The following is a 21,926-nucleotide window of genomic DNA, read 5'->3' on the forward strand; positions in this document are numbered from 1 at the left end:
TCATGCGTGATATGTTATCAATTAACACAAGTCCTCAAATTGGGGACAGGATGATAGGAATATAATACAAATATTAAAATAATAAAAAGGGAGCAATGCTATCTGCTCTCTGATAGAATTTGAATTCAATCAATCAATCAATCTATCAAATGTATTTATAAAGCCCTTTTTACATCAGCCGATGTCACTAAATACAGAAACCCAGCCTAAAACCCCAAACAGCAAGCAATACAGATGTAGAAGCACGGTGGCTAGGAAAAACTCCCTAGAAAGGCAGGAACCTAGGAAGAAACCTAGAGAGGAACCAGGCTCTGAGGTGTGGCCAGTCCTCTTCTGGCTGTGCCGGGTGGAGATTATAACAGTACATGGCCAAGATGTTCAAATGTTCATAGATGGCCAACAGGGGCAAATAATAATAGTGCTTGTAGAGGGTGCAAAGCTATCTACAAATGTCTATCTATCCCTTGAAATGTTTTTTATCTTTTTTTATTTTTATAAACTAGATATTTACGTATGCATCATTGCATGCATAAGTTTACTCATAGTGAAGAAAAAAAACACATGCATGCACCAACAACCCCACTGAACCATCTATAAAAAAGCAAGTATCAGCCTCTTATAACCTTGATACTTATCCTGTTCTCTTAATCAATCCCAAAGTGGTTTCAGAGTGCAAAGTTAACTCAATTTCTATTAATTTAAATGGGAAATTAATCAGCGTAACTAATATGAGTCTTAACAGGTATGCCCAAGCTGAACCGAGCTGATCTTTGGCAACGCCATGGCAACCGTTCTGAAGAATAACTGTGGGATAATGAGATGGGATGGGATTGAGTTCTCGGGGCTGTGCCTGGGGGGTTAGTCCAAAGTGATGCAAACTCTGTGAAACTTCCCCGTTGCCCAACGGGAATTTATGTAGTAACGCAGTAGGGAGGTAGGAATAATTTCAATCTTGCTTTCTGGTAACAAAGAAAATCAAAAAGTAAAAAGTGCTGTGTTCCAGCATTGTTTGACATAGATAACGTTTTTGGGGGGATTTTGAGAAATAAGAACACTATTTAGGGGCTAAAACCAGTCATTCTTTAAAAGGAAGTTACACTGCATTTCTAAAGGTAGACAGGCTCAGAATACTTACGGGAAGTTTACTGCACAATGCCCCTAGACAGAGACAGAGGTCATTACGAAACTTTATTTTTTTTAAAGCTAGCATCCCTCATATCTCTCACCTGCTGCAAGATGATGATATGTGGCGGGGCTGAGGGCCAGAGACTACACAAGACCGGCATCAGCACAGGGGGAGAGCAAAAGGGTGCTTTGGAGGGCTGAAATATAAACTAATCTCAAATTCAATACGGGCTGACAGCAAATGAATTCAGTGAGCTTACCTCAGCATGAATAAACAGCCACATGGGAAGTCGACTGTGGGGGAGGTATTGGTAGTTTGTGAGGTCCCCAATCCATTCGCTTCAGCTTTGGGTTTTATGCATCAAATAAAAAAGCCAATCTTGCTTTTTAAAGCATCTCTTCCCTCTGTCCCGACAGATAAGATTCACCCTAAATGTCTCTCATTGAGGGGTTCCAAATGTTATTCTGAGGATGTAGGAAGGTTGGGGTGGGATGTAGGAATTAGAGGTTCAGGGCAGTCTACCTGTACTGGAGACATTTGGGGCCAATTTCCTGAGGCCTTCACACAAACAACAAAATAATAAAACTTAATTATGATATTAACTTTGGCTAACAAGTGGAAGGAATAGAAGATGTCATGTGGGGGGATAACAGATACTGTATCATGTGGATGGTATGACAGATATCATGTGGATGGAATGACAGATATCATGTGTTTTCATGCTTGTCATGTGTGATTGCATTTTCACATTGATATCCAAATCACTCACACACACCATACAGAATATAAGGAAATAGGGCCCATATACAGTATGTAATAGGAAGTAAATTATATTCTGGGAATATGCTATCAATACTTAATACTATGTTCTTTGGGGGAAAGAAAACATTGATCAAATCCATCTCCGCACAAGGAATGACAATTTAAAGCGTTGTTGATTTGCTCCATTAAATGTCTATATAAAGTCAAAAACATATGGCTGCTGAGAATGCCATTTGTCATCTAATTACTGTAATAACCCTACCTTTTCATCTCCTACTTTGCTAAGAGGGTTATTTGTCATCTATGAGTTGCTGTGGTCTATACTAATAGTAACATTTATCATTGTTTATTACTGTATATGTCCAACCATACTCCAAGAATGCATGATTATACTATTTGGGGATTTAATTTTGGGGTTTGACAGCAGAGTATATAGTTTTATGGATTCCTTGCCTTTGCTTGATAAATGGTCTAAGAATAATCTGAAATAAATTGTTGCTTTATAGGAAATAAAATGTGGATATTACCGATGGAAAAGTGTTGTACAACTTCCTCATGAGCTTTGGACTAAACAAAGGGGATGTGTCCAATAGGGAGAATTATTTTATATTGCATTTCCTACTGAACACGACCCAGGACTACACACCACGTGGCCATGGTCAAATCTCATTGTGTGTATTACAGACCTGAATTTAAATAGTAAAAAAGACTTTGTGTATGATTGAGCCTGTCTGGAGTGCCAGATGGGTGAAGTTTACACTTATGGCACTATTCCATTGGTTCCATGGCTCCAGGCAAGCAAGCTCAATGAAAGAAGACAAAAACCATTGTAATCAGGAGTGGTGTGCAATACTAGAGCACCATGCTATAATGACAGTGAACAATGACAAACTTAACAACTCTTAACAGTCATATGGGTGAGTAGTTAAGGTGCCATTGTGAGTATTGTTGAGTATTCTGGGTATTGTTGTGACTATTTGAGTATTGTGAGTATTGTTGTAATTATTAGAGCGGCCTTAAAAGCACAATATTTAGAAATTGCTTCGCCATTACCTGATTGCTAAAGTTCTCTCATGTTCACCTAATTTCAGTTTATGTGACAAAACAAGCAATGTATAGTGTAGAGAATCAATGTACCATCTAAACTGCTGTGAAATATATTTAACTTTTATTTAGGCAGGAAAGTCCCATTGAGACCAATGTCTCTTGTGTAACGAAGCCCTGCTTCACAAAACAGTAAACGATATAAAGTACATAACAAGGAGTTAGTGACATAACTACTTCAAAGACAGGAGTACAAAAAACACAAAAATCCCCAAACACAATTATAAAAAACACGCACATTCCTCAGAGAAGAGGTCATGTACCAATACTCTGAACTGCGGGAAAGGCACTTGGGGTCCAATTGTAGGGTTTTCTGAAATGTGTGTTTTAAAAGACAACTTATATCGATCCAAATGCCTAGGCATTTATGAGAAGGGACACGCTCAATTTGGGCTGAATTCAATGTATTTAAATCTGTGGAGTTAATATTGTGGGCGCTACATTGCAGTCAGTACCTGGCTCACTCTCTCACACTGTGTTCCTGTGCTCAATAGGGCATATGACCTTGAATATTAAAATGCTTATCAAGTCTCTCTTGGAATACTAAAACCTTGCACTTACCCACCTTACTCACTCATTCTGTGCTCCTCTGAAACACAGAGGACAGTTGAAATACACCTCTCTGAATATTAAAGCTATGCTAGCTTTATTCCCAACCATACAGTCTACTTTACAAGCTATAATATTATATCTTATTATCCTGATTCTGTGTTCCTTGAATATCATCTTGATGATTATATTCAACCCACTAATCATTTCTAAAATGCCCTTCTAGCCAATCAGATTAATTAATTCTGTGGTATAATCCATGTTAATTACAGGTCACGTGCACAAAAACAATCAGGTCAGATCAGTTAACTAATTCACGCTTAGATATTTCGCAATTGCATTTTAGTCATTTAGCAGACGCTCTTATCCAGAGCGACTTACAGGAGCAATTAGGGTTAAGTGCTTTGCTCAAGGGCACATCGACAGATTTTCCACCTAGTCATCCTAACGCTCCGAATCGCTAGGCTACCTGCACCTATAAATCAAATGGGAAATCAAAACCTTGCGCACTGCCACTAACAGCTCAAATCTACACTTATTTCTATAAATGTTTGATAAATGAGGGCCTACCTATATGTTTACATCCTAAACCAGGGCATATGTGATACAGTCTAATTGTGAAATGACTAATCCCAAGGTGAGTCACTGTCTCATTAGGTAACCACTGAAGTGCACTGGATAATGTGATGAGTTGCGCTAATTGCCGTGTAAGAACATGTGTGCAAGGCTGTTAAGCTCTTTAAAGCTACATTCCGGGATTTGAAAAACAAAATAATGTCAAACAAAAAAACACAATTGAACAGCTTTCCAAATCCCTGACTATAGCTTTACCAGCATATTCTAATTGCTCTAAATTCCAGCTGTGAAGGTGAGGGTAGGGGGTGGGGGAGGTTGACAGTCTTATTCTCTCTTGAAATGACCAAAGATGTTGGATAATCATCCAGCAATTTAATCTATATTCATCTGGCAGTCAGTATCAAATACTGACATCTACAGGGCTATAGCGTTTGACCCTGCCATTTTGTAAGTGAGAGAAATTAAGCCGCTTCATAGCCTCGTTAAAACAAGATCAATAGCAGGACTCTTGTACTACCAGCGTAGCCTCAATTAGGGTACCAATCGAGCTGTACTTTAAATGAATGACTGTGCACTCAAGCGCTAGATGAGACTTTCTTTTAGACTCACAACCTCGCTTTTCAGTGGGTTTTTTTCTCTCCAACCAGGATTAACATAAAGAATAAAGAATGGTATCCATTATCCACATCTTAAGGACTTTAAATGTGTCTTCAGGTCAGAACGGTGAATGGAGGATGATGTCTGGGCACTGCCTGAAAGCTTTGCATTGCCTGTCCTATAACACACTAATGCCATATGTTCCCAATGTCAAGGCTCCATGCCTTAACATTTATTTTCCCTTGATGATTACGAATAAAAAAGGATGACAACTTCCAAGCAACATCATTGGCAAGGCTAAAGAATCATTTCTTAAGGCGCTTACCTGCAAGGAACTCCGCAAATGATAGCAGCATCATCAGTTTCCATAGCAACTCCATTTTAACTGTCTCAGGTTAATACAGGCTCACATCCAACCACAGGTGTGCAGAATCCTGGCTTTGTCCTTTCCGGCACCTTTTCTGGCCTTTGGTCGGCACGAAAAGAACAGAGGGGAGGAAAGCAAGAGGGAGAGAGAAAGAGAGAGAGAGAGAGAGAGAGAGAGGACATTAGACATTCAGAATCAGTGGCCACTGGCTAGTCACAGTGTTTTATATCACGGGGACAGTAATTGTCCATGTTCCCCAGGCAACCACTCCCAAGACAGAAAAGACAAGAGGAAGATGAAAATCTATTCCATCTGGAAAGTCATAAACCGGTTTTCAAAACTTGTTAAGCATTGGCGCTCGACATTGTCCAGGGCTTGAAATGGTTTAATAGACCCCTGTCTGTGTTTGTGTGCTTCCCATGTGTGCTTCCCAAAATAAATGGCTTTTCTTGTCTTCTCCGTATGTCTTGGACAATGAAGCTAAAATGTTGAATTTTTCTTCATGCTCCAGCATTTTGAATTTGAGACCAAAAATGTCAAATGATTTAAGAGTATAGAATGTCACCTTTTACTTGAGTGTATTTTCATACATACTGTATCTGTTTTACTATTTAGAAATGAAAGCACTTTATGTTCCTAGTCCCGCCATTTGAGGGAGTCATATTTATTCACTTATACAGTGCAGGTTATTAAAGTAGTCAAAAGTTTAGTATTTTGTCCCATTATCATTGCACACAATGTCTACATCAAGCTTGTGACAAAAAATGTGGATGCATTTACAGCTTGTTTTGGTTGGGTTCCGGATTATGTTTTGCCCAATAGGAAATTAATGGTGAATGTACTGTGCAATTCTTTGGTCACTTTTATTGTCAAATAAAATACCATTTGATTCGTCACATGCAATGAATACAACAGGTGTAGACTTTAGCGTGAAACACTTACAGAGGTAATAATAATAACACAAGAGGAATAAGATACAAAACAATGAAGCTTTATATAGGGAGTACCAGCACCAGATCAATGTTCAGGGGTACAAGGTATTTGAGGTAGATATGTACATGAAGGCAGGGTTTAGTGACTAGGCACAAGGATAGATGATAATAAGAGTAAAATAAAGAACAGAGTAGCAGCAGCATATGATGAGTGTGAAAGTGTGTGTATGCGGTTGTGTGGCATCATACTGCGTGTGTGTGTTAGTGTGTGTGTGTGTGTGTGTGTGTCAGAGTCAGTCCAACATAGGATCAATGCAGATAGTCCGGGTAACCATTTGATTAACAATTTATCAATCTTATGGCTTGGGGGTAGAAGCTGTCTTGGAGCTGATGCTCTGGCACCGTTTTCCGGACGGTAGCAGAGTGAACAGTCTATGGCTTGGGTGGCTGAAGTCTTTGGCAATTTTTCGGGGCATCCTCTGACACCGCCTGATATAGAGGTCCTGGATGGCAGGGAGCTCAGCCCCAGTAAGTAAGAATGGAAAATATTTCTGATGTGGATGATATAGTGATTATGGATAAGCATGAATTAATTGTGAATGATGATGAGTGAGAAAGTTACAGAACAACAAAGATCATACCCCTGTAAAATGCTAAGCTCCTCTGTTATTGTTAATGGTGAGAGAGGTTAGCATGTTTCATTGTAGCCTCTGTAACTTTCTCACTCATCATTATTCATGATTCATTCATGATTTTTCTTAATCATGGCATTATCAAGATTAATTTAGAAATGTTCAGAAATGTATCTCCTCACTTGGAAAGAAAATGACTAAAGTCATCGTTCACCATTCAGTTCATATTGGGAAAAACAACCCAAAACACAACCAAAACAAACTGCATATGCATCCAACGAGTTTGTAGAGTCACAAGCTTGGTGTAGTCATTGGGTGCTAGGAATATGGGACCAAGTACTAAACCTTTGACTACTTTAATGCACTATAAGTGAATTTGTCCATATCTTATGAATACTTCAAATTGGGGGATATATAAAGTACTTTCATTTCTAAACAGTAAAACAGATATGCATGCAAACACCCTCAAAGAAAGGTGACATTCTGTACTGTTTATGAAACATTTGGTCTGAAATCCAAAATGTTGAAGTAACTGAAAATGTTTGCTTCACTGTCCAAATACATAGGGAGGGGAGTGTATTTGATGTGTATTTTGTACCATAACATGTTGTAGTTTCATTCACACACAGTCATTTATCTATCTTAGCAAAATGCGAACAAATTGCTTGTGCCAAAATAATTATAATGCATGTTTACAGTAGATGTAGGCCAATGTTCTTCGTATAATCAGGATACTCTTCAAATGAAACATGACAAATATAATAAACCGCCATCCTAGCATTTTGAGTTCTGAGCTGGAAGGATTATGCATTTCTGACATAAAGAGCTGACTATCCATGGTGAGAACCATTCTCATTCACTGGCAATTGAATTTCATGTCCTTCTCCTCAAATTAAGTCACAAATAAAGTTGCAATATAATAATATGAACCAGTGTACAACTAACTGATGGTGGTATATGTTTCTATGGATCTATGGATATTGATGATATATCTAAGGTAAGAACAGGCTGATTGTAGCATTGAGGTAATTGCAATGGCACAACGTGATCATTTCTAATTTAGTCGACCAATTATATTAAAGGTTCAATGCAGCCATTTTTGCCTCAATATCAAATCATTTCTGGGTAACAGTGAAGTACGTTAATGTGATTTTTTTCCAATTAAAATGGTCAGAAAGAAACAAAATAGCTTCTTAACAAAGAACAATTTCTCAAACAAGAATGTAGCTGGGGCTGTCTGGGAGTGGTCTGATTGGGAAAGGAAAACTGTTATTGGCAAAGAGGTTTGGAACTCTCTTTCTTATTGGTCAATTAACTCAATTTACCACCTGGTAATGTCACCAGGCATGCCAAAACTCCATCTCACCAGATGGTCTTTTCAAACAGCTCTTACACTAAAAGGGCATCATCATTTTCACAATTTCACAGTATTATTCCAACTTCATATTGTGGAAATACATATAAATCCCAGGAAAATCACATTTTTGACTGAAGTTGGCATTAAATGTTGTGTGTATGATTTGGCTGATTGGCAGTTGAAGCGAGAAATGAATCAAATGGAAAGGGGGAATCTTATTTATTCTGTCTATTAAGTTGGAATCTTATATGGATATTCAGCGATTTTACATATTTAGATATTTGTTTCCTTCCCTTGAAATCAATGAGGAGTGACTGCAATAATTTGTGAAACTAGCTGCATGCCAATAACGCTAAAAGTATGTTTGGACTAAAACTCCATGTAAGTCAATCTCCCTTTCTTAGCATGTTATATGTTTGGGTATGACATTTTAAAACATGCTAAACAGGGGAGTGTAAGCACTTGGCACCCATAGCTGTGAACAAGGAGTGACTACGTACAGGAAGTGGTCTGAAAAATGCTAATATTAGCATTTGTTTGCAATGGCCATAGACTGTTTTTAAGGTGACAAAACAAATATCTAAATATTTAAAATCACTGAATTATTGCTTTATTTACATTTGATTTTTTTCTCTCTGCATTGTTGGGAAGGGCCCGACACCTTTTGTTTACAAAGCATGTATTTTATTTGAGGCCACAACCTGGGTTCAGTTCAACTATAGCCCTGACACATGTTTTTGTAAGAAATGTTGACAAGCTGAATGCACCGAGCTGTCTGTTTAAACTACTAGCACACAGCTTGGACACCCATGCATACCCCACAAGACATGCCACCAGAGGTCTCTTCACAATCTCCAAGTGAAGAATAGACTATGGGAGGGGCACAGTACTACATATATCCATGGCTACATGGAACTCTATTCCACATCAGGTAACTGATGCAAGCAGTAGAATCCGATTTTAAAAAACAGATACAAATATACCTTATGGAACAGCAGGGACTGTGAAGAGACACACACAGGTACAGACACACACATACGCACACAAACGCTAGCACACGCACTCTATACACATGTGCATTGTAATATTGCTGCATGGCGGTATTATACATTTTGTATTGTAGCTTTGTAGTGGTGTAATAACGTTATTGATGTACTATTTTATCTTTTGTTTTACAGAAATGCATAATTATGGATACAAAAGTCATTCTCGTGTTTCAAAAGTTGGGACATCACAGCGCAATACAGCAGAGCACAGTGCAGTACAATAAAGCAGAGCAGAGTAGGGTAGAGTTCAGTACAGTGGAGTAGAGTACAGTAGAGTACAGTCGAGTAGAGGTCAGTGCAGTAAAGAAGAGTATAGTTCAGTATAGTAGAGTACACTACAATATAATATACTTTACTCTACTGTACAATACTCTACTTTGCTTTATTGTACTGTATTGTAATATACTGTATTCTACTGTGCTCTATTCACTGTACTGTGATATCCAAACTTGTGAAACATACGTCTATGATAGGTGTCGGTCGGTGCTCAGTGGGTGAGGATGCTGGTTACGTGGAAGTTGAAAAGTAGTTGAAATTTGGTCAGTCCACCCTGGCCTTGAAGTTAACGTCCACAGATGGACCCGGAAAAAGAGGAGGCTCTTGGGAAGGTGTTAGTAAGAGCTGGGAGAGGTGACATTAAGAGAGAGAGAGAGAGAAAGAGAGGGAGGGGATGTCCAGACACTTAATACTCTTGGCTTGACCATCAGACTACACAAAGACAAAGAAAACAGACATGCTGAACATAGCAGTATGCCAGTGAAAGGGAGACCAGTAGCAAGTGACCCAACTGTGGTTTGTGGCTATTATGATTTCCCATTGTAGCCAATTCACTTGCAGTAAGTTTTTTTGGTAATTCCGTTACCAATTGTTACCGGGTTTTAAGCACTTAATAATTAATAAACAAATTGGACATCAGTAAAATCACTATAAGCAATTGGCACGTCTACCATTACTTGTTACTTCAGTGAACTTTAATTATCCTCTCTTCTCATGAGGAAGAGAAATTAGAAAATATATCTTGTTTAGGGAATTACAATACACAAGGCAATATTTCTTAGACTTACAGAAGATTTTTTTTTAAATCTTTAAAAAAATATAAGTGTTGATATTAGTTGGCATGGTTGAAACATTTACATTGTGTTTTGATTTATTTCTGATACCTTTTTGTTTCCAGAAATGAAAGCCTTTACATATTTTTTAAGACGGAAAATGGTTGAAAAATGTATCTATGCCTTCATTTGCTAAAAATATAGACTCCTAATTTAATATGCTCCTATGAACTTCCCATAGTGGTGTTCATGGGTCCATATAGAATGTTCCATACAACCGTCTCTTCAGCCTGCTCAAAAGCCAGCACCCTGTTTCATTGCTACAATACTTGCAGCTATATTTTATGTTGTTTTTGACCATGTGGGGTGCCAATTGTATAAGTCACACAAATATGGACCAGTCCATTGTATTTAACAGCTCCCTAGCTTTCTCTGAATATAAGGTTTTCCTATTATTTTTTTCCCATGGCCCTATATTGACTTTTATCCAGACATACAGTAGCCATATAGGTGCAAAATCCTTGCAAAGTGGTAAGCTTGAGAGGTTACTCATGAGGCATTCATTTAAATGACCATCGACAAAATGGTCAACAGGAGGTATTCTAGATTGTGCCTTTAATGAGGAAAAGAAAACACATATCATTGGCTATTCAACAAGCATTCAGAAATATTTTTTAGAGAGGGAAAGTAAAAAATAAAATAAAAAGATGGTGCAATGGCTGAGCAGCCGGTAATAGACAGGGGGTTATTTTCACAGTTTCTCTGTTTTCTGCATGGCTCTTATCTTTGTGTGCCTTTAAGGCAACGCAAAGCATACTGATGCATTTTGAATAAATCAACTGTATCTTTGACACATTCCCCAGCACTGCACCCATTCTGCACATGCTAAAACATTGAAGACGACACTTTCCCCCATAAATCTCATTATGGAGATTGGGTTTAGTGTGTCATTCTAGTTCTAATTTATCAGGCAGTCATTACGATGCAAATGTTGTGAGGAACTGTTGGGTTTTAACAATAAAACAAAGTCTTGTGCCCCAGTCACTGGATATTAATACTCATCCTTTGAGGGAATAATTGTGAGAAAACACTCTTGATAAATTAATCAACACAGTGTCTGACACATGCAAGGAATCCTTGAAACTGTCAGGTCTCAATATATAATGACACTACACTCTTCAAAGCCAATATGTTTTCTGTTTGATGGAAGGACGAATCATGTTGTCTATTATGATTGTAAAAGCATAAATGTTCACCAACATCCTTGTAAATTCCGTCATCCACATGAATGTTTGATGTGCGGAAAGGACAACATTAGCATATTCAGATCGACAAGTACTCTACTGGAGTTGCCAGAAGGTAGGAACTGAAATATCAGTCCAGTGGAGTTGACTCATTCTTAAAAGCTGGAATCAGAAACACCTTTGACAGCAATCTCTTGATCTCTATTACTGAGTAAGGAGACATTAGACAAAGGGTTAGAACGAGTGATAAAAGTCTGCCTTTTGATCATGGGATATGTTCATCCTCAAATGATGTTGGGAATTGGTGTCTGTAGCACCCCTTGAATATTTTTACAAATGAATAACCCCAGTGGCCTAAAATGGTGGCTCTAAAATTTCCTGATTCATTCTTAAATTTTATTTGGTTGTTTATATTAACACATTGCTGCATAAACTGTAGTTAATGATTAGATGCACCAAAACATTAGGGGTGGTGTTAAGACATTTAATTGTGTTAAAGCGAGAGAGTTAAAGGGGCAAGCCCTGGCACTGATTTGATGAACAGAACTATGGTTGCAAGGACTGACCAGACATATGATTCAATTTATAGTTTTAACCATGTTTTGAGGCTATACAGTGTTAGTTTACAATTACATAATTTACAAACAATGGATAAAAAAGCTTATATTTTAGGTTCTGATGGGATATGAGAGAACTAAGCTCATTAGGCATTTATTAATTATATTCTTCAATAATCAATGGACACAGTTTGGACACACTCTCTTTATTTTTTACTACTTTTTACATTGTAGAAGAATAGTGAAGACATCAAAACTATGAAATAACACATATGGAATCATGTAGTAAGCAAAAAGGTGTTAAACTAATCAAAATATATTTTATATTTTAAATTCTTCAAAGTAGCCACCCTTTGCCTTGATGACAGCTTTTCACACTCTTGGCATTCTCTCAATCAGCTTCACCTGGAATGCTTTTCCAACAGTCTTGAAGGAGACCCCACATATGCTGATCACGTGCTGGCTGCTCTTCCTTCACTCTGCTGTCCAACTCATCCCAAATCATCTCAATTGGGTTGATGTCGGGTGGTTGTGGAGGCCAAGTCATCTGATGCAGCACTCCATCACTGTCCTTGGTCAATAGCCCTTACACAGCTTGGAGGTGTGTTTTGGGTCATTGTCCTGTTGAAAAAAAAATTATTGTCCCACTAAACGCAAACTATATGGGATGGCGTATCGCTGTAGAATGCTGTGGTAGCGTGCCTTGAATTCTAAATAAATCACTGACAGTGTCACAAGCAAAGCACCCCCACACCCTCACACCTCCTCTTCCATGCTTCACCGTGGGAACCACACATGCGGAGATCATCAGTTCACCTACTCTGCATCTCACAAAACAACAGTGGTTGTTTTTCGGACTTATCAGACTAAAGGACAGTTTTCCACCAGTCTAATGTCCATTGCGCTTATTTCTCGGCCCAAGCAAGTCTCTTTTTATTATTGGTGTCCTTTAGCAGTGGTTTCTTTGCAGCAATTCGACTATGAAGACAAGATTAATGCAGTCTCCTCTGAACAGTTGATGTTGAGATGTGTCTGTTACTTGAACTCTGTGAAGCATTTATTTGGGCTGCAATCTGAGGTGCAGTTAACTCTAATGAACTTATCCTCGGCAGCAGAGGTAACTCTAGGTCTTCTTCTTCTGTGGCGGTCATTATGAGAGCCAGTTTCCTCATAGCGCTTGATGGTTTTTGCAACTACACTAGAAGAAATTGTCCGGATTGACTGACCTTCATGTCTTAAAATAATGATGGACTGTCGCTTCTCTTTGCTTATTTGAGCTGTTCTTGCCATAATATGGACTTGGTCTTTTACCAAATAGGGCTATCTTCTGTATACCACCCAAACCTTGTCACAACACAACTGATTGGCTTAAACACATTAGAAAGGGAAGAAATTCCACAAATTAACTTTTAACAAGGCACACCTGTTAATTGAAATGCATTCCAGGTGACTACTTCATGAAGCTGGTTGAGAGAATGCCAAGCGTGTTCAAAGCTGTCATCAAGGCAAAGGGTGGCTCCATTGAAGAATCTCAAATATACATATATTTTCATTTGTTTAACAGTTTTATGGTTACTACATGATTCCATATGTGTTTTTTCATAGTTTTGATGTCTTCACTATTATTCTACAATGTAGAAAATAGTAAAAATAAAGAAAAGATGTGTCCAAACTTTTGACTGGTACGGTATATATATAATTTGGGTGAACTATCCCTTTAAAGCCATTTTAAAGTTTGACAAATAAATTCCGTTTAACATTTTATGTTACACTTACAGAATTATACACTCTATATCTATACTTGGCTTGGGGCTAATTGTTGCCTTGCTTTTATATTTCAACTCCCACTCATACCATCTTCGCCATAACTTGTTGATGTCTTTTTTAATTATTGATAGTGCTACCAAAAAAGTTTTTATGAAGAAACCAGGCTAAGCCTTTGGCACTTGTTTTTTTATTCCTCATTGTTCCACAGACAGACCTGTCTATTCATCAGTGAATGTATGTGGCCTTGTGTGCCTTCAGGGGAGTTGAACAGCCTTGTTATTGGGTGATTCCTCACAAAACTAGAACAAACAACAAACAAATGTTGTTTTTGATTTTCATTACATTTTATTCATAGAAGGATACTTTAGAGGAAGGATTATGGAAATATATTTGACATTTGTTAATTAATAATTTGAGATTACTTTATTGAAGTTGGAACATTTGAAACATTTTGGCCTCTTTGTTTCATCTGTAGGTGCTACATGCAAAAATGTGTGTCATATGAAGCTTTAACGCTAGCTCTGTAATATGAGTGGTATTGATTTAAATTACAGTTTTCTTACATTAATTTATGAATATAGAAAATATATGCATTTTAATTTGGCTAATATTTATGTATATCATTGAACATACTATACTGTCCGTGCATATCAAAGTTCCAGAGTGGGATATCGTCTGGTTTTAAACTTAAATCCCATTTTATACAGAGAAATTGGCATAGTTGGCAATGTAACCAATCACAGCCCTCCGATTAATTGTATCATTGCACATCCTGCAAATCACCAGCAGAGGGCAACCATTTTGAATCCATTTTCACATTCACTCTGTTGGTAATGCTTTTGCAAATTGGATCATAACTCTAAAAGTAGCAGGCAGAGATCCCACTCTGGAAGTTTGATATGCTTGTAAAGTATATTATATTTAACAATATATTGAACAAATTGCCAACTCAAAAATCACATATTTTTTTATATTCATAAATTAATGATTGACAAGTTTTATTGAAATCAAAATGCTACAAATATTACAGACCAAGCGGTAAACCTTCATATTACACAAATATTTGCTTTGTAGTACCTAACAATGAAACATGATGGAGTCTTAAAGGAGGCCTCGGTAAGGTCAAAGTGTCACCAATATTCCAACTTTAATAAATTATTTCTCGATTATGCTTCAAGATACAAATGTCAAATATATGTCATCAATGGTCACCATAGCATCACCCACCTGTAGCACGCGCTCCAGCAGGTATATCTCTCTGGTCACCCCCAAAACCAATTATTTCTTTGGCCGCCTCTCCTTCCAGTTCTCTGCTGCCAATGACTGGAACGAACTACAAAAATCTCTGAAACTGGAAACACTTATCTCCCTCACTAGCTTTAAGCACCAACTGTCAGAGCAGCTCACAGATTACTGCACCTGTACATAGCCCACCTATAATTTAGCCCAAACAACTACCTCTTTCCCTACTGTATTTATTTTATTTTATTTCATTTATTTATTTATTTAATTTGCTCCTTTGCACCCCATTATTTTTATTTCTACTTTGCACATTCTTCCACTGCAAATCTACCATTCCAGTGTTTTACTTGCTATATTGTATTTACTTTGCTACCATGGCCTTTTTTTGCCTTTACCTCCCTTATCTCACCTCATTTGCTCACATCGTATATAGACTTGTTTCTACTGTATTATTGACTGTATGTTTGTTTTACTCCATGTGTAACTCTGTGTCGTTGTATGTGTCGAACTGCTTTGATTTATCTTGGCCAGGTCGCAATTGTAAATGAGAACTTGTTCTCAACTTGCCTATCTGGTTAAATAAAGGTTAAATAAAAAATCCTTCCTCCAAAGGACCCTTCTATGGATGAAATGACGTGAAAATTCAAATAATGATGGTCTTTTTTGTTCTAGTGTGATGTGGAATCACCCTATGACTAAATCGAATTCAAAATGGTCACTGCTCACTGCTCATGCTAGTCTGACCCTTTGAAAAAGTTCCTTTGATAGCTATGGTTGTTAGGATACCGTATCTGTACAACATGCAATGGATGCAAAACATTTTAATCGCAGGTTGCAGTGTTTAGTTCCATTGCCGTGATAAGACGCAGTTGCAATAAGCTTATCTGCACAGTTTGTGCAAGTGAAGGATAAATAACCTGCAAAATGCCTTCAAAGGGAAATCATACAGCACATCTCATATGTTCTCTTCCCCTGTTACAGGTTCAGTCCTGTGTCATCCCGACATGGAGTATAATCGATCACAGGACACGGCGGCTAATGAAACCCAACATGTAGCCATCTCTGTTTTCTCTAATGATGGTAAATGTCTATCCATTAAATTCCCATACTGTACAGCCCTGGCTGTGTCTCTAGGAAATTGTGACGCATTTTGAGATTAAAACCCTGTGGATATAAAATACCAAATGTTGACAGTTTGGAAGCAGAACAGTAGTGGTGTGTGGGTAAAATCACAAGGGAAGCCAGACCAGAAAAAAGGCATATTACAACCTATGTGTTGTGATAATGGCTTTGTTTTCTCTATAACCTGTTAGTTCATATACCTTGACACTGTGATATATAGGCCTAAGGCCGAGACAATAAGAAGACACAGTGGCAGAATAAATTCAACCGCACATTTGTTTCTTTACAAAACCGGAGAGCAACATCTGTCTGGTGAAGTGCACAAAACATTGCATGTAACAAACAGTTACATGACCTACAGCATGGTCAAGCAAGGTAATGTTTCCAACAGTTTTGAACTACAAAACAACTATTGATTTAGAACCACGGATAGTTACCGCCGGTCGCAAAGAAAACAGGAGATACCTCCACTATTCCAGAACCATTTCAACTTCAACATTTCAACATAATTGAATCACCTATGCTTAGTCTAATACAGTGATAACTAAAAGACACCAAAAACGATTTAGTCCAATCAACGTAAGCTAAAAATGATGTCACTGTCCATGGGACTGATTTTTGTGTGTGTGTGCATGCGTATGTGCAAGTAGAAAAAACATGTTGACTCTCCCCACTTGAAGAGAAACAACAATGCCATCCTCCTATTTCATGTTGCCTAAATGGTCTATTACTCTGTCGTACAGTACAAGCTTTTAGTTTTTGTTGACCTAGGCTCCCAGGCTAAAATACTTGCTTGCTAGACTAACTTCCTTTCATGGGAAATGATGCGCCAGGACAGCTCGTTAACATTAGCATACTACATCTAGCTCATGTCACTTTCATCCTCTCAGACCAGGGGCATAATGTATGAATTTATGGTTGGATCAGAATTGCTGTTATAATCATTGGCCATTATGGAGAATTAAGTAAAACCACAAGTCCAAATCCCTATCTCCATCCATGGCTAAATTACGAAAGGGATGATTTTAGCTAGCTAGCTAGCCACCTGAGGACAACAACAAAACGAGATGCAACAATTCAAGTTTTTTTCTGTCAATAATGACGTTTGGCTTGTGATGTGATTGATCTGAAGCCAAATTCAAACTGGCTTCCCTTGACACTTTCTTTTGGCGCGCCAGGACCATTCAAAGCTGAGCTCACTCAGTTTAGCTCAATGCTGATTGCTCGCTGGCTTCCCTTGCATTCAATGCTACGGGGGGCAACAATGTCATACTCTTGCTGACCAGACAGCATCAGATAGATACGCTACACATACTGAGACAAAGGGGCGCTGTTTCATTCACCTGGATGCTTTCTCCAGTGAGATACATTCAGCCTCTTGAAGGACATTTATGAAACACAGAGACGAAAGATAAAATATTTTGTATGTTTTTTTTCATTTTTTCATGGTACGTATTTTGGGGAAGCCTGGCTTCCCTTGGCATCCATGAATACACACCACTGAAGCAGAGTAGGACATGCTGTAAATAGGCTTACAGGTTGTTGTTTTTTGACCTGGTGATCTTATAGTTCCATTTTATTATGGGTATGTTTCAATCCAAATTGACAGATTTAGATTGAGGTTTAACGGATTATTTACATCAAAAAGTTAGGGTCAGATGTTTCATGCCTCAAAAGTGTCTTTAATTCAAGTCCAATTCCTATTCTACAACATATGTTGTACTGTATATCTCACTAAATGAAGAAGTCTGAAGGCCTCAAACCCAAATTAATGAAAAGGTTTGGCACCATTTAATCAGTTGGAATTAGATGGTGGCAATCCTTCCCATTCGTTTGGTATTTGAGCCTGTAAATTCATCCTATTGCATCGTGGGATCTACAGTTGGATGTACACAGCAGATGTTATGGCTGATTAACTTTATACCACTTTTCGGGAATTAAGAAAATCAGACTTTGGTCTGCAACTACCCCTTTAAATAGCAAAAGATCAAAGACAGAGAAAATGGTCATGTTCCCATGCTCAGGCATTGCATGCATCAACCAATGGTTGGGTTACATGTCATTGACTATAAAATATGATGTGGTTAGCTAATACGTAAAATACCAATCCAGGCTTTGCAAGATCTGGCAGCAATGTCTGAGCAGGGGAACACGACCAATGACTGTTGATGGTAGCCATACTCTCAGGCTACAGCGATGGCAGTTGATTTGACCCCTCACCACCCACATTCTCCAATACTATACATTTTTCAAGACAAATTTATTAATAGAACAGTACTCCTGCTCCTTACTGTCGAGGAGTCCAGATGACAATATTCACACTAAAATGCATGAGCACTCCCCCCAAGCTCTGAATCATGAATGAGACATACTCCCACACTCCTCAGTACAGACAAGACCAGGAAAAATAGAATACAATGCTGCATCTTTAATCACTCAGGCCTTGACTTCACTTGATCCACAGACACCATCTCTATTTCATTCCTAGTCTGCAAGGCTCATTTGACTGCTCCAAGTGCCTTCCTGTCATTTAAAATACATTTTCTGATGGGGCTCAAGTTAAGACAAGTGGTAGAGAGGGACAGAATATTTCCACCAATCCTCTGTCCTTTGATTCAACTCTAATGGGAATTAAAGATTAACGAGACTACTGCAAGAAATAGTTGAGCACTGGCCGTAGTTACATTATGGCATCATACCAATTACAGTATATATTAATGGACAAAGCCATTGATCACATGACACGCAATAGTGCATTGAAGCCAAATGAACTCAGTTAATTAAGGTGGCGTCTCATGGAGACAAACATGAGCAGTTTGAGCTACTCCAAGAAGTGTTGGAGGCTAGCTCAATGCTGCCGCCTCTCATTGAGTAACTCAAGGTGAAGGCCTGACCGTGGTACTGCAGGCTGCTATTAGCAACTAAATTATCCTTAAAACTTCTTCTGTCTGAGATTTAAAAAATAATGGGTTCAAGGACATACATCTGGTGTATTAGAAGCAATTATTGGTACACAGATTGTCTTCTAAAAATGTTTTTATTTACCCAAAGATTGACCACAAAGATTGACATTTTTCCATTCACTATAATGGTGGATCCTCTTTCTGCTAATAATGCCTGCAGTACCGCGGTCAAACTTGAACCTCTGTGGCTTCAATGGAAGAGGGCAGTCGTTCTCCCCTGCATCATACAATTAAGACACTATTTCAATGTGTCCTATCAGTTCTTTCTTCCCCACAAATGGTATAACTTGGGGGTTGAAAATGTGCCAAGATATTCCCTTGCCAAAAAAACACCTTAAAAGTGGCACTAGACAAAGAGACTAATGGTGTTTTGATCGAAGCACAACCCGCAGGCATGACATAATATATACCAGCTTCTCTGTTCTTCCAGACCCCACCAGGGGCGCTCAGAGTGTACTCGTACTGCCTCCCATGTGACATGAGCAAATCATCTAAATATGTCAAAGGGTTCCCCATGCACCATGTCAATCTTGAAGCTACAATATAAACCATATGGAATTCCCATTTTCCCAGAAGCCCAGTTATAATGGCTAAGCTCAAGCAGAGTAAAGAAAACGTTGCAATTGATCACCATACTATGACCACTGCTCAATGTTGAAACCTTATTAGTACATGGGTAACCAAGTAAACCAACTGAACTTGCTACACTATCAAATACATGAAGCTCTACTGATTTAGTACAGTCAATGGCTATGTCTACATACACAATTGTAGATCCTACAATTGTAGATCCTACAATTGTGTTGCAGATCCTACAATTGTGTTGCATTGAGATCAGATACTTTCAGAAGTGTTGACGATTCCCTTTTCGCACAATTTAAGCAGTCTACAATTCGAAAGACAACATAGTGGGGTCTCCCGCCACTTGTTTTGGCATACAGGGATGCATTTAGTGAAATGTAACTCTTCTCAAATTGAAAGACAGTGCTTTAGATGCAATGACTGACTATGTCAGAGTTAATTCCAACCAATAACAGAATATTTAAGTGTATTGTAAACACAATCAATGAAACATATGACTTAAGTTTATCATATGCAAATTAACTTGGACAATATGACCACACAATCAAGGTGGTGCAGGTTTGCTCTCAAGAACCCAAGGTGGCATTCTGCACTATCCCAGCCATTAGTACCACTCACAGCAGGCTCCATGTGAACTACAATCCCGATGCCTTGTTTGAACGTTTAGAAACGTGAATAATCCTCGTTTGCGATACGGTTTTGGACACTTAAGAGCCGGTCTGAACGTGTTTGTGCAACAGTTTTGGAAACATAAGGACCTTATATTTCATATCAACGGGACATAATAATAAAAAAATGTAAAATTACTACACACCTTTATAAGGTTAGGGTTCCCACACGGCCATATTTCCATGTTACAGCGCCTGTTTACAGAAGACAGACTGAAGACAGAGGTGACCACCTTGGTTAATTAGCGTGCTCAGAACAACTCTGTGTAACAGAGGGGAAAGGATGCCCTACAAGTATTGTAACTGAAAAATATGTTTGTCTGCAAATGTGTTAAAAACAGTTAATGTTAAGTGTATATTTTGTATTTGTGAAATTATGTTCATGTGAAAGTAGAGACCTCTTAACAACCCCCGGCAAAAGATGCCTTTGTGAATAGAGTTAGCTAGAGTCCTTGACTGTCGAGCGCTCTGTAGCCTACAATCATTGAAAGGGTGACAGATGTGATTGGAATAATTCCAATCCCCTGTTGCTCACTGCCTGTCTTGGCAAATTAGTTCTATTGGTGGTTTACATGAGGTATAATTGATAGGGTGAAAATGTATAAATTGAAAATTACAATCTTGCTGGTACTTTCGTCTTTGAGATCATATGGGCATAGGCTATAAGAACATGTATTCTAAAATATTAGGCTTATTGGAAATATTCATTTTTTTTAGGTTAAATAGAATTTACAGTAGGCTAAACTGTACGTTTGTTATTAAAATAAATAATTTAAGAGAGACAAACATTATCCAAATTAAATGCAGACAATTAATCAGACTGTGAAGTGCAAAAAAAAAAACAGACCATAGCGGACACCTGCTATCGTAGAGTAATAACACACAGAATTCAACTACCAAGAAGCATACAGTGACAACGTACTGTATGCCTACTGTGATCCCATGATTGATATTGGTCATATCAACTAAAACTGTATTCATTGTGTTTGTACAATTCTGCTTAAAAAACAAAAATCATAACTACAGCAACAACACAAATGTTATGGGTTACCTGTCTATAATTCCTGCAATTTTTAACGATGCTTATCCTTTGCCCGATATCCATGTTAAACCACGCATTCCTCTTCTCTCCAGTGTCAGTGATAGACACGTAGTTGTTGAGTTACTCACTTGGCTCTGAAAGTAGTCAACTGAGAACACATTTCAGTCGGATAGATGTTTTCTTGTTCCAAATAAATACAATAGGTTTACTCAAAACGATATAATCCACTTCAAATCTTAACCATGGCGCGCGCTCAACCGAGGTTGACTGGCACTTGGTGTAGGCTACCACATCCACGGCTGTCAAATTCATTTGAGGCACAGCAGAAGCTTCGCTTTGTGCCACAGCGGGACACCAAACCGACCATCTAAACAGTAAGGGATTTTCAGGATTTCATACGCAATTTATTAATTATTTAACAACCAACGAGAGGGGACGTGGAGTGCTTAGCCTACTGGTCGCCACAGAGAAGCAACAGAAAGCCACTGTTTTGGCCATGGTAGCCTATGGAGGGGTTTATGTACTCACCCACTGCGGGTTTTTACACGAAATGTTCATTGTGAACCACTCCTCGGGAATGACAAAGTTGATGCTGCTGGCACTGGCAGTGTGAGCTGTACAGAGAATTTTGCTTACACTCCA

The 21,926-nt window shown here is 38.3% G+C and overlaps 1 protein-coding gene across 4 annotated transcripts in view; it reads right to left on the reverse strand.

Moving 5' to 3' along the window:
• The window catches only part of cntn3a.1 (contactin 3a, tandem duplicate 1), a 103,288-nt gene extending 81,667 nt beyond the window's left edge, over positions 1-21,621 (reverse strand). Inside the window, exons 1-3 of one of the 4 annotated variants that reach the window (XM_021616089.2) lie at positions 21,294-21,621; positions 20,389-20,455; positions 5,040-5,180 (exon numbers count right to left, since the gene is read on the reverse strand). In XM_021616089.2, coding sequence (XP_021471764.1) covers positions 5,040-5,094 — 55 coding nt within the window. In that variant the 5' untranslated portion in view covers positions 5,095-5,180; positions 20,389-20,455; positions 21,294-21,621. The remainder of the gene's footprint in view (positions 1-5,039; positions 5,181-20,388; positions 20,456-21,293) is intronic. The other 3 variants (XM_021616087.2, XM_021616085.2, XM_021616086.2) reach the window with 3 other exon arrangements.
• Between the last annotated feature and the right edge of the window lie 305 nt (positions 21,622-21,926).

Source organism: Oncorhynchus mykiss, chromosome 9 (genome assembly GCF_013265735.2).
Source record: "Oncorhynchus mykiss isolate Arlee chromosome 9, USDA_OmykA_1.1, whole genome shotgun sequence".
NCBI lineage: Eukaryota > Metazoa > Chordata > Actinopteri > Salmoniformes > Salmonidae > Oncorhynchus > Oncorhynchus mykiss.